General features: G+C 38.5%; 1 protein-coding gene across 2 annotated transcripts in view; it reads right to left on the reverse strand.

Moving 5' to 3' along the window:
* The window catches only part of CPQ (carboxypeptidase Q), a 146691-nt gene that overhangs the window by 30965 nt on the left and 88891 nt on the right, over positions 1 to 26835 (reverse strand). For both annotated transcript variants that reach the window (XM_050322765.1, XM_050322759.1), the window contains exons 5-7: positions 23384 to 23495; positions 10025 to 10116; positions 246 to 447 (exon numbers count right to left, since the gene is read on the reverse strand). In XM_050322765.1, the coding sequence (XP_050178722.1) occupies positions 246 to 447; positions 10025 to 10116; positions 23384 to 23495 (406 nt within the window). The remainder of the gene's footprint in view (positions 1 to 245; positions 448 to 10024; positions 10117 to 23383; positions 23496 to 26835) is intronic.

Genomic DNA, 26835 nt, shown 5'->3' on the forward strand with positions numbered 1-26835 from the left:
TCCTTAAAGCTGAAAAGAAGATTTCAGGCATTTTATTCTACGTATAATCTATACCATTATTAAACTGCAGTTCAAATGCACATGAAGTCCTATTTCTGCTGGTCACCTTTTAACATTTACACATTTTACTTACAGAAGATTTTACTCCCTGCAGAAAGCATTTCTTACTATTTTCAAAACAGTAGACCACCCATCTGACATAGCACTGCTCGGGCAGAGCAGTGTCACCTGTGAACCACACTCACCGGGCACCCCGGCTCTCATCCAGAAATCGATGTCTGTTCCATCTGCATTGTCATAAACATCTGTAGCATTGACGGGCTGCAGCAGAGTCATGATCTCTTTCACGATTTCCCGAGCTTTAGCACTGCCAGTAAAACCCAGTCCAGATGGCTTGAAGGTGCCCTCATCAGACTCCATGACGATATCAAAGTTGGAGATATTTTCCTAAACATGTAAGGAAAGAAGATATTGTGCTGTGGTTGCTATTTTAGCAGGCATTATATACAGGATTCTAGGTGTCAATGTGAGCATACCATAACAAATTTGTTTAAGAAGCAGAGAAATTCTTTCTGTGACCATGTGTATATAAGCATAAATTAAAGGACCTAATCTTTCTGCATGAAAATGCTGAAACAGTTCAAGTTCTGATATGAGGCACCAATATTCCGTGGAAGCCACAACATGCCTGGTCTGCTGTTCCCAAATACTTCCTTTAAGACTTATGAAGTGCCACCTAGAAAATAAGCCATCACTACTATTGCAGTTTTCACTTGCAGCTCTTCCTTTCTTGTCTGTTGCAGTGTGGAGGGTATGCAGTCCCGTGGCTTTAAAATTAGACTGCTTAGACTGTGAAGGACATTCTATTTAATAAAACAGCTGCTGTCTGTTCAGATACAGATTATTTTCAGTATACCATGTAGTTAACTCTGAAATTGGTTGGAGAACTGAAAATCAAAGGTTCTCCCTGACCTGAAGAAATAATATCTATTTCAGGGAAAGTTTGTGCTTCCAAGGTAAATCATTGCAGGAAACATGAAATGTAAGATTTTGTGTACAATCAGCACAGTAACATTGGCATCTAGTGTGCACTTGGAAGAACCTTTCTAGCTAAAAGAACAAAAATTAACATCCAGAACAATTTATTTGCTTCCCACATTTGCTCAGATTGCTCAGTTACAAAGGTTTAATCGGAATAAAATATGTACGGATTTTACGAGTAGGAAGATCTCACTCTTTTGGAGAAGCACAAAACTTTTTTTCAAAATAAAACATTTTATGGTCATGTCAGGCAGAAAAAAGCTGTACTTTAGACCATCTTTAATGTGACTATGAGAACTTACTGCAGATGTTACTCCTATGCCCAAATCTCCTTCCAATATTTTATGGTTGACATGGGTTGTTACAAGAAAATCCTTAAAAGAGATACATGATAGCAGCAAGTAACAGATCCAAATCATTAACAGCTTAAATAACCCTACAATTCAGTAAAGAATTCTTTCACTTTTTTTTTGCATATAAACCCAAATATGAACTGCAGGTGACTGTGAATGAGTCACATAAGATTTCAGAAGTCCTTTACAGAAATTGCCAAGAACTGTGTTTTACACTTTCCCAAAACTTTTCTCTTTTGAGTGAAACAAGTTGTAACATAGCAGAGGTATTTACTTTTACCGTAGAAATATATTCAGCAGTGTAAAAATCTAATGTAAAATATTTGCATGATGAAGTAACTGTAAATGTTATACCTTAAACCCATGCAGATACTGGAAATCAAAGTGGAAATAACCAATGTTGTCACCAAACTGGCAATCATCATTTTTTTTACAGTGAAAAAAACCCTTCGGTTTGTAAAATATTAAATGTAAATAATTAGGCTACATGTGGTGTCTAGGTCTACCATCAAATGATGTACTGTAGGTCATGAACCTCAACATGAATTGTGATTCACAGATCCTTCAAACACAGTGGAGAGAAGCAGGCCAAGAAAAGCACACCGCATGCTAAAAGGTATCAATGATGCTCCAATGTTGCAGATACAACAGTGTGATAGTTTTAGTCTAGGCCATCCTGGCAACCAGCTCGTAACCAAGGAAGTGGTCATGTTCCCAGTATTCCATATGATTTTTACGTAAACCAGGGTATAAACAAGAAGGGGGAGGAGCCTTTCCCTCTTCTCTTCCAGTGGATCTGAAAGCGCACATTCTCTGCTGTCGGTCCTACTCGTGTGGAGAAGTGAGGCCTAGCGAGGCCTTGTAGGCCTTGGGAGGCGGAAGGTGCCAGTGGTCGTTTGGTGCGATTCCGCTATCTCAAGGAGAGTAGTAAGATTTTCTTTTGCTAGTTCTTTATTGGTTGTTCCCAGGTTTCGATTGTGCATATCTGTTTTGGCTTTTCCCTTTCCCTTCGGGGGGTATTTGTGGTCCCTTTTACAATGTGCATAGTATTTCAATGGTATATAACTGTGATATAGGTAAAAATATATATTTTGATATAATTCCATTGGTTTCGGGTTCTTAAATTTTTATAGTTTTTTTTTCCTTTGCCCTAAGAGAATAAGGGAGGGGGAGGGAGTTGTCACTGTGAGTTCGGGCATTTGGCGGGGAGCCAGGTCCAAACAGAAAGAATGTTTCAAAATATAAATCTTCTTTATATCACATGCCCAAGGAGCAAGACTTAGGGAAGACAACACATATTTCAGTGTGCTGCTGAATTGCCAATGAAAGCTAACGTAAGTATAGTAAGCACTGCATAATACCATGCTATGGTACTCAGCCTCTTTGGTTGAGTCTCCAAAGTTGCACTTCTGCCCATTTTCAGAGAAGCTGAAACGAGGAGGAGTAATAAGAAAAGGGGAAGGAAGTCTTCAGGGTAGTGAAGTGAGAAGAATGAGCTTGGGAATAGCATGGATATCTAGAAGAAATCTCACCTATCTCTCGAAAGGACTGAATCCCTAAGTTCAAAAACTTCATAAACTGCTAGTATCACAGCAGTCTTCAGTTGTGTGTTTTCTCACATACATTTTTGCATGTGTTTTTAATATGAAACTGAGTAAACAAACCACCCACAATACATTACATCATATTGTTGTTCTGTAAGAAAGCTGTTTGGTTCTGAGAATGTGCTGGAGAGGCACGAAAACAGGATACCCTAGGGAGAGAAACTGACTTCACTGGGGAACAAAAAAGGAGCGGGTCACAACTACTTGCAGTGCCATGTATCCTTGAGAAAGCTTTTTCCCTATTTAGTCCACTAGAAGATACGATTACTTATAAAACTATTCACTGAGTTTGAAAGTTGCACTCTTAAAAAAAGACTGGTTTTACCACATCCATTTTTGTACAGATATATTGGCATTTCTACTTAGGCAGAAAGAAATACACACTGGAAAACATGCTATAGTGAAGATGCTTTGTCATCATTTGACATCTACAGTGCAGGGATAACTGCCATAAGCAAAACAGGGTGAGCCCATACATTTCCCCCTTGACTAATTCAAGGGAACAGCACAACAAAACAGAAAGATTTTAAAAAATAACTGTGGGTTCAGCTGTTTGTTTCAGTTGTGCTCATAGTGAATGTAGCAGTTAAATAAGTATTTTAAATGAAATACGTCTTTTTTTTCAGAAACTAATTTAATTTGCTACATTTTGATATTATGCCACTTCTCTTGGTATGTATGAGAAACTTAAAACTTGTTTGTGTGACCTGCTGCCATCATCAAAATAGACTTTGGTCTTTTATCTTCCTATGACTTGGTCACAGAAGAGGTCACCTCTCTTCATCTTATCATGCTTAGCTCTTCAAATGAATTTTTAAACAAAACATAACAATAAATACTACATGAGCAAATTGGCTTTCTATAACTTGCTATTTTCATTGAACACACAATTAAGTATGATCTTTGCCAATACTTCCATTTTTAATTTTTAAATTTTAATTCTTTTTATTTCTGTTTTCTCTATAAACAATCTACTTTCATCTCTGTTAAGCAAAACTAAAAATATAAGTACTTCTCATCTATAAGGCAAAAACTTGGTAACATGAAACCACAGAATCACAGAATGGACAAGGTTGGAAGGGACCACAGTGGGTCATCTGGTCCAATCTCCCAACTCAAGCAGATTATCCTGGAGCACATTGCACAGGATTGCATCCAGATGGTTCCTGAATATCTTCATTGAGAAAGAATCTGCAACCTCTCTGGACAGTCTGTTCCAGTGTGTGGTCACTCGCACTGTAAAGAAGTCCTTCCTCATGTTCAGGTGGAACCTCCTGTGCATCAGTTTCTACCCATTGCCTCTTGTCCTATTGCTTGGCACCATGGAGAAGAGCCTGGCTCCATCCTTTTGACACCTTCCCTTCACATACTTATAGACATTAATGAGGTCTCCTCACAGTTGTCTCTTCTCAAGGTTGAACAGGCCCAACTCTCTTATTCTTACCAAGTGTTAAACTAGATTCCAACATCTCACGACTAATCTACCAATGATGGCAATCCCTCTTACCCAGCTAAAGCAGTGACATACCTGGAAGTATAATGGAGGGAACAGCTATGCTAAAAGCCTTCAGTAATTAAAACAGAGTATTACTTGTCCAACAGCTCATTTACTGGTTTTGTTTTTCATTCCACTGAGAAAAATGATCACTTTACAAGGAAAATACTAAAGTCTGTAACAACAAAGCACTGTCCTTGAATAATGGTTCATTTGTTCCAGTGATAAGGCACATCAGTTAATCCAACACTGTGTTTTCAGATTTCTGTTATTGATTTACACTTTATTTTAGGAAACAACAGCACTTGTATTTGTTTCAGAGCAATTGGGAAACAAGTATGGTATGGCAACAACCATGTAGCAGAACTCATAGTGAAGTGATGGTCATCCCATTTGCAGTACTAAAAGGAGTTTTAAATCAGCAGCCAGTTTTGTTGGGCTGGTAACTAAGCCTACAGGAAAGACAAAAAAATCCACTGGAAACACCTAAGTGCATGTGACAGCTGGAAAAGTAAAGAAAAAAAAATATCATCTAAGTATTTAATAACATATAAACAAGATGTAGGGTAATTTTGAGTTGCTGTTTAGCATGAAGATTACTTAATGAAGCAAAAGAGTATAAATGAAAACTAGAGAAAAAAACCCACCACAACAGCTGTTAAGAAGCAGAGATGCACCAGCATCAAGGCATAATAACCACCAGCCACAAGCATGATCATTCCATTTACGCTCTTTTTGAATGAAGACAGGGAAAATCAGCAACACTGTGAGTTATAAATTTTTGTAAATGATCCCATCATTATATGGGAGAAAGCTGCTACAGAGCTAAAGATTAGTACAATTTTTTCTAGATGACAAGGTATGAATAAGGCTCATATGTTTGTTACAAGATGAAATATTCTTCTGCCACATTTTATGGGAAAACATTCTGTAAAGAAGTCCACAGAATTTATGGCTTGTTCTGTATGACAGTTACAAGTTCTGACCTCTGTCAGGCCAATGACAAAAATCCCAGTAACTTCAACAGCCCTGGAGCAATTTGGTCACGTACTTATTAGCATTTCACTCAGTAAAAACGTACTACTGGCATGTCCTGCCTTGTACAATACGACGACTGTTTCCTCTGTGTGGTTACTTGCCGGTACTCTCAGAGATGACCATTCAGTATTGTAAGTTCCCTGGGATGATAGACAAGAAAAAGCAGACGGCTCTGAAGATGGCAGCAGGCTAAGTAAGGCATGTATTGGATTACCTGTAGCCTTGTCTTGGGAGGCTTTTTTCTTTGACAAAGAGGTGTATCAAAGAGCAGTGTTCTCCTTGGGTAAAGTTCCATAACTTAAGCCCTTTTACTGCTCAAGTACAAGGATATCAAAAAATGTCTGTGACTCTGAATGACTATCCCACCACTGTCCTTTTCTGAAAGGCTTTAGGTTTTCACTTGAAGATAGGCAATGTTGCCAAAATTAAAAATTGTGGTTTACATCTTTCAATCAAAGATGATGTTTACTCATTCAGGAAACTAATGAGCACTTCTGCAACTTTTAATAGAAGATGTATGAAAAGAAATTTGCAACACCTTATAAATTATCACAGCACATACATCATTAATATTTCCTGGTTTTATGCAGAATGCTTTTAGGTTCTCATCTGGGTAAGAGGTGAAATGCTGAAATGAAAAGAAGCCAGTGAGGACAGTTCATCATGGTGAGGTCACAAGAAGCAGTAATTTTCTGTCTTGCACAGTTGCAGGGAGTTCAGATAGAAGTAGACCAACTTTCTTACAATAGAACATCCCAATGGACCAAAGACCCATGGTTGGGTCAATCTGCATAAATATTTTAAGAATGTCTTCTATAATACGGTTTAAATTAAATTCATAACATATTAGTGTCTCCAACAATCACAACAGAGTTACTAAAGTAAATTTGAATGTGGCCTAGGATCTCTTACTCTTCTAACTAAAAAAATGTATTTGCTTTCCGAGAAGATTGTATGCAATACTTCTATTTCAAAATAAATATTGTCAGCCACTCATAGTCCCTTAATTTCTCTGGGTAAATAACTGTAACCTTGTTTCATGGTACACAGACCTTTCACTGAAACTAGTCCAAAGCAACGAAAAGAGGGACAGACACTCCCTTACATATACTTCTCCCTTCATGAAGGCAGCAAAAGAGTAAACATACAAACAACTTAAAAAGCCCTGGAGGGCACTCACATATTGTTCTTAAAGGTTGCAGGAGAAACTGTACTGAAGAGCTGCAAAAAGAGGCCATGTAAAGTTACGTTCCTCCAGTTCTCCCATTCAACTTGTATAAGAAAGTAGCGTTGGAAAGTTTCACATTTTGGAAGTTATTTACTGTATTTCCTGTACTGTAAGAGCCCTATTTAGCAACTGGGTTGCACAACACTAAGCACTAAACAAGACTTCAGATATAGTGTCGAACTCCAAGATCTGGAGCCTGATTTGCACTTCGATCCTTTAATTTCATTACCCTTCATCAAGATAAGAAGCTTTAATGTTAAGGAAAAGCAACCCTTTTTCCAGCCTGGGATTAAATCTAATTATTCGCTAACAGCTAAAAGCAGTGAGGACTTCAGCAGGTATCTCCTTGTGAGCAAAGGGATCAGTAATTCCCCTGGGAGGCTTCTGCCCCATGGTCAAAGCTGAACAGGTGCTCTGTGATGTACAGGTGGGTGGCAGGTACCCTCACACTAATGGAGGCACTGAAACCGCCAGAAGATACACAGCTTTCAGCTCTTGGAAATGGCTTAGAAAAATCATACAAAGGAAACAATGGATGAGGACCATGAGATGCTCTCCAGAAAAATATGTGATAAAATGAAAGCATGGTTGCATGGGTAATGTATGTGTCCGAGCTTAGTCTGACTGCAGTTGGGCAAATATGCTTTTCCTAAGCAGATATTCAGCAGATGCTATCAGAAACAAGAGACAGCACTGGACTGCCTAGAGCACTAGAGCTTTTGATCTACCCAATATGGCAGCTCTTATATTCACATAAAGGTCTGAATAGCAAATACATCCTATCACTAGCTTTAATAATCAGAAATGATAATACTGGGATCTACAGAAATACTTGAGTGATGTAAATGCTGCTATTATGCAGGGATGTGAGTTAATTATTGGCACCATACTAAAACTACTGTGCTGCTACTACTATTTCAGTTATTTCTGCAATAACTTACTCACTTTCTAGCAGTGGCAACCTACAGTGACAGATGAGGAAGAAAGACCTGAAATTAAACTGAAGGAAATAATAAGTAAGGTACAAAAGCAGGAGTATCTGTACTTGTCCAGTACTATATTGTCTTCATTTCTTCTCCCTTGCCACATTTCCACTGCTGTGAGGAGGAAATTTACAATGTCAAGGAAATCCATGTCTGCCTCTGCTGAATTACTGCATTCATATTTCTACTTGTTTGTAGCGAACTAAAGTCATAATAAATCCAGCTATGTAGATGAGTCATACAGGCTGTCTTTCATTTAACAAGACATCTTTAAATACCACTCTTATTTAACTTGTACTCATTACCATCAGCAAGCACTGTGTGCGCCATACTATTCTAATTCCCAGAAATTTGAGCAAGTAAATCATTAAAAGGTTATTTTTTGTGCTAAATATAACGTACAATCTTAATATGCTTTATTTTGTTATTATGAGTAATGTAATGTCCTGTAGTCGTATCAATTTATAATGATGCCAGATCACATGGCAGGGGGGAAACAAGAACAACAAACAACAGACAGATGTCATTTCTGTTTAAATCCTCCATTGTAAATTATGAACTCTTAAGTTAGGGCTTGCTTTGCAGAGCACAACATCCAGATGGAATCTCATCAGCAGAATAAGAATTGAGATGTATCTTTGTCTCAAAGTTTTTAAAAGCAAAGTAGTGAAGTATCTTTCAAACAACACCCAGCCTGCTTTATATTTCCCTATTTGATCCTTAGACCTGCTTTTTGATATTATTTCTGAATATAAATCTTCGAGATGACAGCAAAATGCAACCATTTTGGCAAAAGATAAGACATGCATGAGACAATTTCATACGTTGCTGACACCATTACCATAGGGTGGATTTTATTGTCTAACATGGAAATCTACAGAGGTAAATCATCAAATATATTTCTGATGAGTGGTGTGCACTAGGCACAGCACATCCTTCCAGCTCCTCCAAAATGCAATTCTGTATATGAGAAGCATCTCTTTCAAGTGATACCTATTCTAGAACATTCTAGTCTAGTTTAATCCTGCTGAACATCAGAGTACTAGTGATAAATCCAGGGTCCTTAACACATACTAAACTGCAACCTGTCACCTGCCTGAAGCTGAGAAAGCAAGTTCTTTGGTACCTCTTCCAAATAAATGACAAAGCTGAGCTATCCCTATAATTTGGAGACATAAGGAGGAACAACATAATACATGGGTAGTTGAATACACATCTTAGTAATATTCAGCTAGTTAGTGGGAAATAATTGATTGTTCACCAATTAGCCAGAAAACTGTAACTGCTGTAATGCTGTCTCTGACAACTCTATTGCAGATGCAAATTGATCTAATTTTGTTCATCACAATGAATTTGATTCAAAGTGAAATTTCTGTTTATTTGTTCTGATAGTTTGCTCAGCATTAAAAATATACTCTTAGGAATTGCTTGTAAGTCTGCTTTCATTGTACAGCAGGAAACTTCCTAAACACATCTGCATTCATCTCGTCTTTGCCTTGGATGTATTAACCATCGCTGAGAGTTATAATACTAAATTAGGGAAAAGAATAAAAGATAACTACTTTAGACTAGTTATACAGTCCAGCTTAATTTTTCTGGGAAAAAGAAAAACCCCACACATTCCAAAGACTTATCTCTAAAATAGTTTTGGCAACTGCACTTTATGCCATGAAGTACTTTGAAGCACCAGTTGTTGGCAGGAGAGACAGATGTGATAACCATAGTCATAGAGTTTATGTGTTCTTTGCATCATCAGAAATCAACCTTTGAAGATGTTCCAGATCCCACAAAACTAACAACTGGTAATGTGTATTACAGATTACACACTACTAAGATAAGATAGTAAAGATTTTTCTTTACATTATTTTATGTTTTACATTGTAAAATGTTATGGGAAAATGCAATGAAGCAGAAATATATAAGGCAAACAAAAATTATTTATATTGCAAACATATGTGGACCATTCATCATTTGCTCTCAGAGAGTCAGCTATGTTTGAAAGCTATGGCAGATATCATCACAAAATATCTGTTTCAGAACTGTTTTGTGACAGAGTATCTTAGGTCAAGCAGAACACGTATATGTGTGGTCACATCACTTGCTGTTAAATGTAAAATGCAGTTTACATTTATGATTAAGTTCAGAAAATGTACTTGCAGGCAGAACTGGAATCACTGTTTGTGGTTAGATATTAAGCCGAACATTTTGACAACAATAATATGCAAGTCACAAGACTAGGGAGCAAAGTGCTGTCAAGAAAATGATGAAAAGATGTAATTTACCTTGTGCAACTGATAATATTGTTCAGCACCTATTCCTCCTTGCTCTTCTCCTGTCCACAGCACCAAGCGCAGAGTCCTTTTTGGGCGAAGTCCTATAACACAGTTTTTAATAATGTTTTTAGTACTAAATATGTACATAGTTAAGCATTGTTTGCATTGGTCTCCACCCTTCAATGGATGAAAGACCTAAGTTTCCACAAACTAAACACAAGCTATTTCAAGTGTGGGGTTTGCTGTCTATAATACTGTTTTCTTGTTTAGAGAGAAAGTCTGGGGTGCAGGAGAGAGTGCACACGAGGAAGGAGTGGGCAGATGTGGTGCTGGTATCAGTTGCAGTAGCACAATAGAACTACATTTTGGGGACATGCTGCAAGCGTCTGAATTCCAAAACATAAAGTATCTACCTTGAGAGATTTCTGAAACACGCACTTCTGTCACTGTGGTGGTCTGCAGTAAGAAAGAGCACCTGCTTTCAGCAGATCCAAATCAAATTTTTGTGAGAACTACCATTGCTTTGTCATGGTTAATTTATTACAATTAATTGAGAATGAACTGCTAGATTTTTCTGGGAAATGTTTATCCATTTCAAGACCTGAGGTGTTCTGTAATATTATTTTGCATTTTATCAGAGAAATGAAAAGTAACAATCTATATTTTGTAATCTGAAATACAGTCAGCTGATGACTGTATGCATGACTTTCTGAAACAAGGTGAACATGAGGCCATTTTCTACTTTGCTACGGTAGTTCAGTAGAAAAGATAAGTTCTCAGATAAATTTTGAAGCCATTTCTGCCATGGCAGATCTGAACAGATAGAATTTGTTGCCCTTTATTTATTTGATTGTTCCTATTCATAAATGAATACATTTGAGACATCAAACTTGAGAGCATGGAAGAGCAAACAGATAAAGAAAAAAGTGTTCTCTGTGCAGTAGAATGCTAATTATGTTAGAGGAAAAAAAAAGACAAAACAGTGAGGAGATTATCACAAGTGATAAAGCATGAAGTACCACACACACTTTTATGCTGAGGAGAAATAATAACAGTATCATTGGTAAAACTTATTTCATTTCCTAACTGAAATGGCTGAAGCTTGCCAATAGACCTGACCTTCATTAATCTTTTTCTCTCGACACAATGAATATGATCTGAAGGTTTCTTTCTCAAAACTACATTCTAGCAATCCTTGTAACTGAAGGCAGAGTATAGAAGGAATACCCCAAATCTGAAGAAAACAACTTGGATTTTCCAATACTTCATAATGAAGGAAGTGCAAACGACTGGTTTAAATGTGTATTTTCTAAATGTTAATCTGTTGATGGTAACCAGAAAGATTGTCAAACCTCATTGCTTTAAAAACAACCCCCCAGTGAATTCGCTGCTCTCCTAAATCATGACAGTATAGGATTTGCCTCCTTCACTTTTCAAATCATGAGGTAAAATTTAAATAGTAAAATAGCTATCTGCTTGAAGTCAGAAAAATTTAAGCCCAAAATAACCACAAATGTTTTAGCAGTTTGGTTAGAAGAGGTGGCTGTAAAAAAGAAAAAGTGCTGAGTATAAAGCACAGAGCAGCCAGTCCTGTGGTACAGTTCCAGTGGCAATGCAGTTTAAGTGGAGAAAAGAAGTTTATCTGTCATATCACAAAACACAAAGTACTGAAGCCCAGTCTCCAGCCCACTGCACCAAGGCTGCGAGAGCAGCTTTGTTAGGAAGTGCTTGAGACAGGAGCAGCAGCTCCTGCCTCCTCCGAGGCAAAAATGAAGATGCTTTAGTCTGACACTGCTGCCCCAAGGGGGACTCGAGTCAGTGATCAGGGTCTTCATGTTTGGCTGAGATGGGCTGTAACTCCAGCTGATTTCTCCAGCTTTCCAGGAGCTTGAGATCTCAGTTCACTTGTGGAGAAGAAGTTTGAGATTCTTACGGTCCTTTCCTAGCTCATCATTGTGTCTGTCCATTGAAGGTGGGGAAATAAAGAAGCCCTACTGAGCTTCAGTCTTTCCAGTCCCAGAGGCAGTGTATCAGCTCTTCCCATCTCACAGGTTCCTGTTAGCAAATTTATTTGTGTGTTCTACTGAAATTAAATGGGTAACTTAAAAAAAAAAATTAAATAAATATATATGTAAGCTATGGAGGCAGTTACTTTAAATACAAAGTGTACAGAGGAAAATTTAATTTCCTCATTATCTTAATCTGAAAGTGATAAGTATTTATCTACCTGTTATTAAAACCAGAGCTATTCTGACCAAAGAACAGCAAACAAATCCAATATCCACAAGTAAAATTGCCAAGAATATTCTCAATGCATGTTTTTATTACAAAATACCCAACAAAACAAAGTACTGTACTAAAGTTACAATTTTTTTTTACTATTAAGCTTAACTGTTTTGGTTTGCTTCTTAAAAATTACAGCTCCCTAAGCAAGGTATCACCTCCACAAAATCAAAGTCTTGCAGATCACAGTCCAAATATATATGGAAAAGACATGATAAAACAGCAGTTGGACTAGAGAAATATGTTCTATGATAGGTGTAAAATGTAGAGGGGGATGTAGACAATTTTAAAATGAAGAAAAACTGTTCCATAAATAAAATAGTGCCTCTTTCTTTTTTATATGTATAAATGACTAATTATACTAAAGACAAAGAGGATATCAGAAAAAAACCCTACAGATGAATTTACAGTTCTCCAATGTTTTAGAAAAATGTATTAGCTTTTTTTTTTTTTTTTCCCCTCTGCCTTACCCTTAACTGGGAAATAGAATCATAGTTTACCACAAAGGTACATTTTACTGATCAGCTTCTACATTCTTACGGTTTATCTCAAGCATAAAAAATACTACAGAGCACTTGGGCTACTAAGTTAAAGAATGAAATAAAAACATCAATACAGTCGATCTGTGACTAAGGATACATGTGTAGTAAGCACAGCAGGACACTTGCTCCATTACAGTCCCACTGTGCTGGACTGGCTACCACAAACACTTCAGTCATACCAAGATGCAGCTCTTATTGACTCTATTTTCTGTTTCTTTTAAATCATCATAGATTGCTCACATTTATAGATACCACCAGCAAGACTTGAATTTTATGTCCTACATGGCTTGGTCCTGCTTGATAGAATTGAGACACTCCCACACAGCAAAACTGAAATGTATTGTTTGGTACACATAGAGACAAATTATAATGACCTGTCAAGTACAAAGTAACAAAAATAAACCTGCTTCACTCTCAAGGCAGCACATAAGTCAGGAAAGAGAACTCAAATTGTCTTTTTTTAATCAAAATAGAGATCAGTACTGTAAACACTAAATTTCCTTCAGTAACTATTTCCCCACTTTATAAACATAAATCCTTACTGATGGAGAGGATTACAAAGACAAAGTATTTTCTAAGAAGAGAGTGTGTAGATGACTAACAGACTTCTTCAGTGTTGTTCTAAGACTGATCAGCTCACAAAAACGTAAAAAGCATTTCACCTTTGTGAAAACAGTTTTATCCCTGCAAGTCAAGGAACAGGAATCACGCACAAACAAATCAAATAGTTCATTTTATATAAGGCATATAAGGAAACTGCAGATGGATGTGAGCAGATTAACAGGTGTCATGGTTTAAACCCCAGCCAGCAACAAAGTACTAAACAGCCCACTCCTCCACTAGTGGGATGAGGGAGAGAATCAGAAGGATAAAAGCTGGAAAATTCATGGGTTGAGAGAAAGACAGCATAATAGGGAAAGCAAAAGCTGCAGACACAAGCAAAACAAAAGAAGGAAATACTTAATTCCCAAGCCCTGCCATAAATTGCTTAGCAAAGCCTTGATCTGAGCATAAAGTAGAATGTGCTGGTTGAGGGAGATGATTCTGCCCCTCCACTCTCCCCCCTGGAGAGATCTCACCTGGAGTACTGCATCCAGCTCTGGAGTCCAGAGAAGGATCACAAAGATAAGCAGATGGATGGAGCTCCTCTCCTAGGAAGAGAGGCTGAGAAAAGAGAGGGCTCCAGGGAGCAGCCTGCCAGTACCTGAAAGGAGTCTATAAGAAAGATGGGGACAGACTTTTTAGCAGAGCCTGTGGCAATAAGGACAAGGAGCAATGGTTTAAAACTAAAGAAGGGTAGATTCTGATTAGAATTAAGATTTATTTTTTTTTTACAATGAGGGTGGTGAAGCACTGGCACAAATTGCCCAGAGAGGTTGTGAATGGCCCATTCCTGGAAACATTCAAAGTCAGACTGGACGAGGCTCTGAGCAATCTGACCTAGTTAAAGCAGTTCTTGCTCATTGCAGGGGAGTTGGAGTGAGTGACCTCTAAAGACGCCTTCCAACCCAAACTATTCTGATTCCATGTTCCCTTACCTTCTAATACTGCCTAAATCACTAATGTAATTTGCTTCAGGTGCTACTAGGGAGAGCTATATACAGATACATCATCCTCAAGTCTTGTCTACTGCTGCATTTAACATCATGAGCTACAGCTTTTTCTGCAGTTGCCCTGGGGCCTGGAATTTCTTTAGAAGGGTATTTATAAAACAGGTAGTAAGATACACGATGATGCTGCTGACAATCTTTAAATTCCTATTGCACTCCCTATTTTTTCAGGTTTGCAGCTGATCAGACATAGTGGATTTACTGTGTGACATTAGTTGGGATATTTCTATCATGCATATACTTCTTATAGAATGCCTGGAATTTCCAAAACCTCTGCCACAGTTTAAGATAAAAATAAAACCAGTACTTCATTTTTTGCTAAAGAAGATAAGAACTCATCATCAAAAACAGTGGTACAATCTGCTTCCATTTTAAGAGACTATTATCTGATTCATGTATGCTGTGGTATGGGCAAGCACTGTTTTAGAGAAAAGGCTCTTACCCCTAGCAACCTGTTTCCCTGGCTAAATTCAACTAATAGGATGAAAGTAATAACACAGCTAATTGAACATCCAGACTTTTTCCTCTGAAGACCAAGAAAAAGTCTCTATTCTAAACCAGCAGGGCTTTGGCTTTCATTCTGCTACTAGAAATACCACCCTGTATGGTTCAGACAACTGATCTCACAAAAGTGTCTGTCTAGTCAGACTTTTATTTAAGAAGAAATATTTTTAATTGAATGATAATTAATGATTTAACAGAGAAAATCATAGACTCCGTAGAATGGCTTGGTTTGGAAGGGACCTTAAAGATCATCTAGTTCCAACCCCCCCGCCATGGGCAGGGACACTTTTCAGTAGACCAGGTTGCATCCACCACCATCACAGGAAAGAATTTCTTCCCAATATCTAGTCCAAACCTACTCACTTTCATTTTGAAGTCATGCTCCTTTTCCTACCACTACATGCTCTTGTAAATAGACTCTCTTCATCTTTCTTGTAGGCCCCCTTCAGGTACTGGAAGGCTGCAATTAGGTCACCCCTAACTGTCTCTTTTCCAGGCTCAACAACCCCAATTCTCTTGACCTTTCCTTGTGTGAGAAATGCTCCATCTCTCTAATCATCTTCATGGTCCTTCTCTGGACATGCTCCAGCAGGTCCACATCCTTCTTATGTTGGGGTCCTCAGAGCTGGATGCAGCTACTTCAGGTGGGGTTTCATGAGGGCAGAGCAGAGGGGTAGAATCACTTCTCTCACTCTGCTGGCCATATTTCTTTTGATGTAACCCAGGACATGTCTGGCTTTCTGGGCTACAAGTACATATTGCCAGATCATGTCCAGCTTCTCATTCATCAGCATCCCCAAGTCCTTCTTGGCAGGGCTGCAAAGTTACAAGCAAATCACACCTCAAAAAAACCTTTTACCACTACTTAAACCTTGACTATGACTTATTTCTAATTCTCTAGTGAAGCTCAAATTAGAGATGGGAAACAGTTTTTTGCTTGGGAAACTGCCTTTGTTTTCTTCTTACATCAGTTTAATGCAGTGCAATATCCTTGATTTTTGTCTGTTGACAGGTTCTGTTTGCAGCACTGAAGACAAAGTACTGCACGAAATAGCATTGTAAAGTGAGTAAAACTCTAAGACTTGAAGGGAGTAAAGAGAGTTGAGGTTTGGAGGAGAAGAGACATGGGATCACAGGAAGACAGAAAATGGGCAGGTCTGGGACTGGAGAGGAAGAAATACAAGTGGAGAGAGGAGCCAAGCTTGACACTGCAGCTCACTCTCGCCTGGGGCTGACAGCTTGCTAGAAACATGTTTCAGGGGCTAAGAGGACACAACTCTGCCACTGGCATAGACTGTGGGCAGCTGTCTGGACAAGCCCCTGCAAAGAGGGCACAGGGGGACAGCAACGCCCAAGGTGAGCCAGGCTAGAGAAGGACTCGGCTTGCAGAGCATCAGTGGCCTTGACAGCAGTGCAGCAAGACACTGAGATTACCCAAGCAATTTTCTTTTCCTGTTTTTAGGGAGGCTGATGAGCTAACAGCAGAAGGGCAGATTTACAGATGAGTGGAGGTGGGAAATGTGAGAGGTTTTAGATAGATTTATTTTTAAAAAGCAATGCAATATCCAAAGAGGAAATGTCAAGGAAGGAGCTGGGTATTCGAGACTGGAGGGGAAAGCTGTGAATGATTTGTAAGTTTAGCAACTAAAAATAACATGGATTAAGCCTTTTGACTGGGGACATGAGGGGGACAAGAGGGAAACCAAGCCCAGAGCCCATTGCAATGGGTTGCAAGTCAAGTGGCAACACTGCCAGAGGGAAGGTTCTCTGTGGACACCTTCCTGCACCCAGCAGCACAGCTTGGGGCAGTTCAGATGAGAAGTGCTGCAAAATGTGCTCTTCTGCATATGAGGTTTTAAAAAAAGAACTGGTTAGTGTAGTGTCATGAAGCCAATATAAGTCATGTCTACAAAAAAAAAAAGGAAAAAAATGGAGAAGAAGAAGAAGAAAAGGAAACACATTACTTGCCTGTGTAAAACAGCAAAGCCCAGAGTCAGCAGAAGACGACTCCACCCCGTGCCCTGCTCTGGTCCTGCCAACATGTTCTCCAAGTCCCACAAAAGGAAGAGGACATTGTCCACCTTTAAAACACACCTTATTCCTCTTTAGGAACACAAAAGTCTTTGGAGATCTCATCAAATTGTGAAGCAGAAAAGGCAATGCAGGGCCCCACTCCTGTACTCTCTGGGATTACAAATATCAGCTGTGGTTTGATCTTACTGAGTGGTACTCTGTATTCTGCCTCTGCTGCCCCTCTCTGTGGATCAGAAAAAACCCAAATCTGTTAAACTGTTCCAAGAACATATGAGTCAGGAAATGCACCAGCTACACTTATGTCTTCATACTGAAAATTTATACCTTAAAAAAAAAAGACAGTAAGGACAAGATTCCCCTGACTTCATTTGTAAAGGATTTCAGCATTTCACCATGTCAGCCATGTTACATATTTGAAAAAAACCCACAACAGCCTCTACTGACAGACTTTTAAGATTTTTATAGAGAAACAAATCTCAGATTTTATCTTGAATTTCCCAGGTAAATTAAAGCTTGCAAAGAAGCAGCAGTCCACAAGACATAGGGTAAAATTGCTATGGAGGGCTGTATGTCTAAATTTAGCACCAGATTAACAAGTTTTTATGTTTGCAGTCACCCCTCTGCTATGTCAACATAGTTTGAAAATTGAAGGTTTAAGTACTTGCCAAATATGCATTTAGCCAAATGTTAAAATAAAGGAATATATGCACTTGTAGTGTAACAGCATATGCAGACATTTCCTACCAAGTAGATTTAACAGATTTGAAAAGGTGGTCAGAATAAAATAGGCAACTTTGGGAAAGTGGAAAGTAAGAACAAGGAGTTAATATCAGGCATATTTGATTAAAGAAAAAAACCACCGACAGTAAAAGCAGTCAATTTTGTTTCACAATGTATCTCCTAGACAGTAAGCAACTTTGCCACCAGTTATAGAAATTCAGAAAAGTTTTTTACAAAATTTTTGGCAAGTACATTAGAATTGCAGTTATATGACTTCAATTAAACTAGCAGAAAAGGAATTACTCCAGTGACCATATTTTTAATAAAACATATCTTTAGTCCTCATATATTAGCCAGTGAATTTGGGCTGGAGAAATGTAACTTCATACAAAGACTACAGTGAACTGCATAAAAATCTGTCTAATGATTTTCCAGTTGCATTAGTCATGGGTATAATTCAGATGAGAGTTACAATTTCACTTTTAAATAAGTTTTAAGGGGGAAAAACTGTCTAATCAACTTCCTCTAAGTTACATAAAAAGTAATTCAGGTAGTACATTAAAATTCTTATATTCATTGTTTTAAAAACATTTCTATCATTTTCTGTACCTTTCTCCCATGAAACAGAAATCTGTTTGTGCCAGATTCATGCCTACATCCATAGGAAAGTTGACTGATGAAACTCCATTTTCCCATAATGCTGGCAAAGAGATGGGACTACACATAGTACCTATCACCATACATTTCTCCCTTTCTCATGTGCATATACATCATCGTCTAGGAATGCAGGAAAGCTGTGTAAAAGGTGTGATGACTGGGATTAGATTTTGTCAACAATCATCCTTCCTTCATCAGGCTATTCTAGCAGAAATGGCATCAGGCGTCGTGCCCGGGGTGTGGAAGAGGAAAATGTCCCTTGTTCATCTACTTGACTCCTGGTATTCACTGGCTCTGGCAGCTCCCCATAGCAAATATTTTCTTACTTGGAAGAACAGGACTCTCAGGAGCACTTTGAGGCACAGTCCAAGCAGGAGTCTTCCTGGTCTAACATGGCATGCAAATATGAGCTCAGTGCACAAGACAATAGCAAAAACAGGGACTGCTTTACTTTGTACCATAACCCATCACTATAGTGGTCATTAGAGTGTAGCCTTTCCTGAAGTCTATACCAACTACTTCAATAGAAGCAGGAGTTCAATTAACAATAACTGGTAACATCTTACACTGGTTGCAGTGGAAGCAACTGAAGTGGAAGAGGACAAGTTTATCATTTGGCTAACTCACAGCACAGCCATTATTTTCTGAAGATACCCCCCGTAAACACACAGGTTGGGCAGCAGCTGATGGATAGATGTGCACCTCTGTGCTTGGCAGGGAACCAAGAACTGACTAGTGATGAAGGAAGCGAGACCCAAACACAGCCAGGGAGAGGTAGAAAACACATTTCTGAACAAGGAGAGAGAGTTTATGGTTAAATGCTGAAAGAAACATGGCATGTGAACAAAGGACCTGTTGACTGTTTGATTCCTCCTGTGCCAGCAGAGATGAGACTCTGAAAATAAACTAGACTGTAGTGGCAAGTAGAAGACCCCATCAGGTTTCTCTTCTAAACAGGAAAAAAAAAATTGACTCCAGCTGTTTTAATTAAAAAGAGACACAACAGTTATCACTTCCGAAGTTTGTCAGAAGGAAGCAGTGAAATTCATTCATCAAAATCGACTGCATCCCTAACTCCAGTGGGATCTCTACTGCTGCTAGGAGACTCAAAATACTATGTTTGGAAAGCTGACACTGTCATATGACCACCTTCTAAGACCTTTCTCTATCATTGTCGTTATTCAGTTCCCTCAAGCTCCCCTTAGGGATGAAAGTCCCACATTTCCAGCACTGGAATGTGAGGTGACTGTGGCAGGGTGCTCCCCAGGGTTGAAGCAAGTCAGAACACCTGTGGCCTCAGCTGGGAAATGTCCCTCAGCCAAACAGCTGGATAAGGAACAAAGAGGCAGCACTAGCTAAGGCTCTGAAACCACCAGATGTATACTAGCTGCTTCTTGCTCAAATTCATGTACACAAGTATTAGTCCTGAGCAAGATGAGAACTTGCCCCAGACTTGAAATGATGGGAGAGGAGCACTTCGAAATAAAAGGAAAAACTATTAAAAAATTTACTTGAGGCACGAAAACAAACTGTATTGTTTAAAATAAAATCTGACCATCTTAAATGATAATTTTAATAATTTTTCAGTAATTTCATTTATTTGGTCCTAAGCTGATAGCTATTAAATAGTTTTGGGAGAAGGTTACGTTGAAAGTATGGAATTGTATTTAAACTATAATCATTCTTCAAATATTACGGAGAATTATCAAAATCCTAATTAACAGGCACAATTTGGGTCTACCAGCCATGTCCGAGGGTCACAGCAATATCATAATGAAGTGCTATTATATCATCACTGAAAAAAATTGCTTCAATAGTGTACTACTATCTTGCTTTCATTAAACCTGGCCCATGGCAGGTTTTTCTCAAGTACTTCTCAGGCAGTATTTCTCACTACACAATATAAACTTTATACTCTAGAATTCGTATTTCAGAATGCTCCCTTCAGCTTGAGGATCATATCACCACAGTTGTAAGATCAGTTATACCCTGGTAAACACAGACAGTTTTTATGGCTACACAATGCACCACGGCTTTAAGACTCTCAGTACACAGTAAAAATCTTCTACACATGCATAGAGCCAATTGAGTTGGCTTATCCTCCTTTCAAATGTATTTGGTGGACAAATCTAAGACTAAATTTATCTGAGTCCAAAACCATATTAAACAAAGCCTCCACAATTCAAAATACAATGCTCACTCAAAACACAATCTATGGAATTGATTTTAAATAAAACTTAATAATTTGTTTCTCACACAATCTGCACACCTTATTATTTTGCTGTCCTTTTTTTTGGTCATATTTGATGTGCATAGTAAGATAAAATCTGCATTAACCAATCTGCTATGGAGGGCAGTTTATGAAAGGCCCTTTGGTCACCTACAGGTTAGATGTGATGACCTAGAAGTCCTCCCCCAGCCTTATGTTCCTGCAGAACACAAGAAGACGAGAAGAGCTGCCCACAACAGAGGGCATCAGCAAAGGCTCTGGCATTTCCCAGCTGAGAGAACAGCATTTCACCACAGGTCACACAGCAAACACACAGGCTACTACCAGAGGAAATCAAATATTTGCACAAGAAGAAAGTGATGAATTTCAGTCATGCGTGAAGGGAAACCCAGTGAATAAGAATTATGCAACGCCACCGTGAACTTGCCCTTAAGAGACACAAACCAGTTTATTATGAATGGAATAGAGTAGCAAGAGCAGAATAATTTTTTTTTTTCTTGAAGATGGAGGAAACAGACAATTTTCCAAGCATCACAAAAAAAAGGATTAAAAACACTAAAAGAAAGCGTAGACCTGGATTCTTCTGTAGAAGAATCCTATTTAGTTTACTTTTAAAAGAATAAAAATTTAAATGCACTTTGAGTTCCAGACTGATATTTCAATCATTCCAAGACTGGGAAATGAGAAATTAAAGGTTCAAATAATGCAAAATAATGGAATAGGAACTCACAGGGATGTCTGATGTTCACCACTGCAGTATGAGAGTGGCTAATCACATAACAGAGTTTGTCTACAAAGAGTTCTTCATGAAAGACAGATCATTCAAGTCCAGAAATCCTTGCGTTGGGAAGTAGGGAAAGCTGGTTTATTACTTAAAGGCCGCCAGAGCTAAGAGCAGGAGCAGCAGATGATTTTAGTTTCTAAGGAATATGTGGCGCATTCCTCTTGACCACAGGTTACAGTTCTGGAAAAAAGGAGTATGGAGAAAAAAAGATATTCCATCTGATGAAGGGGAAAAAAACAACCTTGGATATCAACTGGACAACCTAAAAAGTCTGTTTTGAACTAGTTTTGAGGGGAAGCCCATATGGAAGTAAAAACAGCAAAGAACTACAGATCAAGCAGTAAGACTTGAATTTGCAGGCTGGAGACCAGAAATCACACTATGCCACAGCAGACTGGGAAAAGAGGACAGCAGATCAAACTTTGAGAGTCTGGGTGTCTGAAGAACATAGGTGATGGCTGTGCAACCATAGCTCCCTGTTGCACATACACTGGCCCTATATCATCTTACTTTATGGACAATCTCTCCCACTAAACACACCAGAGGTAGGCACACACAGACCAGGTTCTTCCACAATACCACACTGTCTGCAGCCCATTTCTATCCCCAAGTCAGATGAAGCCCATGAGCAGAAAAAATTGGCCTTTCAGGTCCCACACAGGGGAGGCTATGCAAACTAAGAGGTGGTAGGCTGAGCAAATCCACATTGGTATTTTATCCATCACATTACTGAAACAGAAATATCCAGGCTAGAAGCTGCCTTTTCCTCTTTCTCTCCTTAGCTACATTTAGCACTGACAGCAGGAGGGTTTAATTTCACTCCTACTTCTGCTGAGCAGAAATTCTGGAGAACCAAGACCAGCAAGCTCAGGGATGACAGTGTGCTAGAATATCAGCTTCAGAAGAGTCCAGCTGATCAAGAGGTTAAATTCCAGAACCCAGTCACCTTGTCAAGAATGATTCAAAGAAATGATCCCTGGGAACAGCACGTGGCTTTGCTCCCCACAAACCTATTCTTGCAGGATACTACAGAGTACAAGGCCTCAGTGTCAAATGGTGCTTGACAAGACATATGAGTCCACAACATTTGAGAGGTCACCATGGCTAAGCCAGACTTGACAGAAGTGTATCCCTGTAGTGATAAGATTGAAGTCTGTGCTTCTGCTAACCTGGATTATATTTGCCAAGGAAATGAGCTCTCACAGTCCAAAGCAGATCCCAAGAACATACCAACATAAAGGCAACACAATCAGGAAATCAGCCCTCCAGTGAAAAACTGAGAATGCACCAGTTGGATAGTACGCATGTATCTATCACTATTTGGTGAAATAAGTTGAGCAGGATATAAATTTATTTAGGAAGAACACTCTAGGCAAAAAACAACCCCACAAAAATATATACATTGCAAACATGAACTTCTGTAGAGTTTATAATATATTTATATGTAGACAGAAGGGAAAAGACTACAGGTAGGATCATTGCCTGGATCCAGTCCTAGTTACAAGCTCTTGAGAGATGAAATTGTCTTGAGAAGCTATCAAGGGTGAGGTAAGGGTTTGGGAAGTAGCCACTGTAAAAGCAACACGTAGGACAGTGAAAGATTTAAGAATATGTTGAATTAATAGTTTGCTTAAAGGGCAGAGAAAATACCAGAAGGCTATCTGTGACTTCATAAATCATCATCTTCATTAATAGAGTGAAACCTGTTACGATAAAATGAAAAGGAGTGACGTCCTTCTAAGCTACCTAGATATTATATCTTACACTGAACTTTCGTTCTATGATGATCATGAACATGCACGCTCAAAGTACTTTCAAGACCATTGACTGATGTGCTGCTTTTGAAAGACCCATGTGATGAAAGGAGGAGTTTAGTAGAAAAACATGAAAAGTATGAGTATTTGTGCTCAGAGAGATGGTTAATACAGAAAATCCAGTTTAGACATCATACAAAATGTCCTGGAAATATAACGCATTGAAAATATTTTAAAATTAAATATTTACCCAGATCCTTAATGAGTGATAATGCTTCCCATGATATAAATGCTCCACCACCGTCATCCATAGCTCCCTGCCCAACGTCCCAGCTGTCCAGATGTCCACTCACCAATACAATCTAGAAAAGCAGTTACGAAAAAACATATCTGCATTAAAACACTGAATCAGAAAAGTCTGTTGAGCATTTAAGCATTTTAATGATTTTGTCATAAAGTTGGCTTATTAGTTTAGAAAGGGAAGAAAGAAATAATTCAAATAAAATGAAAATATTGTTTCCTGGTTTCTGAATATAAATCTGGGAAGACCAACTTAATCCTACTGCTTCAAGCCACTGCCTAAATCAAACTAAATACACTGTGAGAAATGTTTAAGTGAAACATTTTGGTTAGTACATTAAGAAAGTACATACTGTCCAGAGATGCAGGATTACCACATTGCTGAATGGTGAAAATTTCTTTCATATTCCATCTGTTTAAGCCCTTAGGCATGAAATGTGATTAACTTTATTTTTGGGTAAGTAAGGAAGAAATAGGAACTTAGACTGAAGCATTCCCAGAGGTTTTGTTTTATTATGCTGTTTTATCTATGCTGTTTGTCACCGAGGACCTCTAATTTATTACTGGATCCCCTATGTGCTACAACAATGACAAGGTATTTTATAGTTCCATTAGTCATAAGGATATTTTAAATGGTTATTTAAAACATGATAGCAAGTCCAAGATGGATTTTCTGCAAAAAAAGTTTTGTGGCTACAGTAGAGAATAGTAGTATATCCATCTCCAGGAACATTCATTTTCAGACCTGAACTCTTCAAATGTTGACAAGCAGCATCAGAGCAATACCAGAAGTGAGACAGTGCCCTGACTGTACCTGAAGCTGAAGGGCAATGGAGAGGTCAAGCAGAGACAAAAACTCTGACCCAAGCAGGCAGTGTGGTAAAATGATGCAATAGCACAAAAACAAGAGCAGGAGCCACTGCATAGCCCTAGTAGTCTTTGAAGAACTGGTACCAGTAAAAACTACCCTTGGGATAGGGTGGAGGTGCTCAACCTATGAGAGCTCAGCCCTAAGAAAAAACTGAAGGAGACCCTGGAGCATCCACCTGTGTCCTGCCCAGAACTAGCCGTGCTTCCTACTCTTTGGTTGGCTGATGTCAACCAAGAACTTGCGGTCCAAACATTAAGATCTCTATTTTCCTCTTCACAAGAGATAAATCTTAGTGTGTTTTCACTGACTACAAAAAATAATGGACTAACAGATCACAGCAATACAAAAAGTATCAAGTGCTCATCAAACAATAGTGGTTTTTCATCTAAGTAAGCACAAAATGACTCTGAGATTAGCTCAGTTGGTTAGAGTTGGTGCTAATAACGCCAACAGGCGTTAACGCAAACAGGGTTTGATTCCTGTATGGGCTATTCAGTTCAGAGTTGGACTTGATGATCCTTGTGGGTCACTTCCAACTCAGAATATGCTCTAAAATCAGGTAAATACCCTTAGTATTAAACAAGGGCCATGAGAAAGTACTAGTAATATCCGCTGTACTGCCTTGAGTCCAATCAGAATGCACCAAACCCCTCTAAATTTAGAAGATACACTGTGAGATGTTTATAAATGTGTGTGTTATAAAAACCAGAAAGACTAATGCCTTAGAAGTAGGAAAAGCTTGTCATCAAAATCTGAAGAGCAGCTTACTCTTTCCTTCTCAGATGTCTCAAATCTCTTTTCTGCTTATCCACCCTTAACTCAACATTTCTTTCCAGCACAGACTGATTTTCTTGGTAGTACATACACATGCTGCAACCTTTATTTCAAAACCTCCCCTCCTTCAAGAGTGCTTAAATTTGGATGCTAAGCCCCTCTGCAAAAGCCTCAGAATTACACAGTGGTATTCCTGTGATTTAATGTCATGATCCCCTCAGGCCCAGCATGAAAGACTGCAAACAGCATGTTTTCCAGGGACACTGCCCTGCAGTAGAAGTACTTAACCTGCAGCAGCCCTCTACTACAATAGTGACAGAGCTTGAGACCAGATCATCTGAGAAAAGCCATGACAGCTTTTTAGGTAAAAACCTTTCTGAAATGAGAGCAGAGAAGTGCTCAGTGTGGTACTCCTTGCTGTTTTGTTTTCTTATAAGGGACGACAAAGCACACACACACACACAAGTGCACTTGCAGGTGGTGAGGGCGATGCACGAATGAACTCTGCTTGGTGTTCATTCATGCATGTGCAGCCTCACTGCAACCACCCTATGGAGGAGAGAGCTCAAACACCACCATTGATGCAGACTCAATACAGTCCACTCAATAAGGAATTCACAAATAATAATAATTTTTTTAAAAGAACAGAAAAGGCTCTGAGTGAAAGCCCGACTGTCTGTGGTATAAAGGACATCTATTTTGCAACTTCAAAATTGACATGTGGTTTGTTTGTTCTTAAAACAAAAATTGGTTTTAAGAAGATAACTATTCTGTCTCCTGGGAAACAGAGCTTCAAGATGAAGTGAATTATTTACAATGAGTTTGTAAACTCATTGAGAGAGAACCAAGTTTACAATAGAAGTGATGCCTTGTTTTTAGCAGTGAAAGAATACCTCGGTAGCGTTGTTCCCTGGCAGCAGTCTCAACATTAGTGTCTGAGAGGGAATTATTCCTCATTTCTGTGGAACAACACATATTGCAACAGCAGGAAATTCTGCATCAGAAGAAAGTGGTGTAATCTCATTTGGGGTTACAGACTCCAATCGTAAAGCATCTACCAGCTCCAGAACATTACACCAAAACAGATCAAGGTTCAAGTGGATTGAGAAAGTCAGATAATTTTATGGATGAACTTTGACTTAAATTTACTGAAGCTGTTGCCAAGAGCAATTACAAAAATACAACCACTGTACTTCTAAGTGAAACTTTTTTGTGATCTTTTTTTTTTTTTAAACTATCATGCTTTTGTAGCAGTTGCAAAAATAAAAGATTCACTGATTATACTACGATAGCCATAGACATTCTTTTAAAAAAAGTCTATCCTGACCATTTCCCAAATATTTGGTTTGGGCTACAAATATGTTAAGAAAGATCAGTGTGTTTCTTCATCTGCCTTTAAGACAACACTAACTGCCCCCAGTTAAACTGCAATTGGATTAAATCACGCCTTAAATGTAAATCAGGAACATTACCACATTTAGTAGATTTTATTTTGTATATATAAAGACATTTCTTCAAATTAGTTTCTAGCTTTGGTGTCCAAATAATATAACTTCACTGGACTGCCCCTTTTATTAGATTTTACACACATTAGGAACGGTTCTTAAATAATCAGTCTAGCTGTCTCAACTAATTTATAGTCCTAAAGATACAGTGAAGTTCAGAAAGAAAAAAATGATTAAAACAACAACTGTCTTTTCTACTTAATATGCAGTGTAGTAAGTCTTAACTTCCAGGCTTCCGATTAAATGATAGAT

The sequence above is a fragment of the Myiozetetes cayanensis genome, unplaced genomic scaffold, assembly GCF_022539395.1.
Source record: "Myiozetetes cayanensis isolate MyiCay16 unplaced genomic scaffold, myiCay2020 scf1, whole genome shotgun sequence".
NCBI classification, from domain to species: domain Eukaryota; kingdom Metazoa; phylum Chordata; class Aves; order Passeriformes; family Tyrannidae; genus Myiozetetes; species Myiozetetes cayanensis.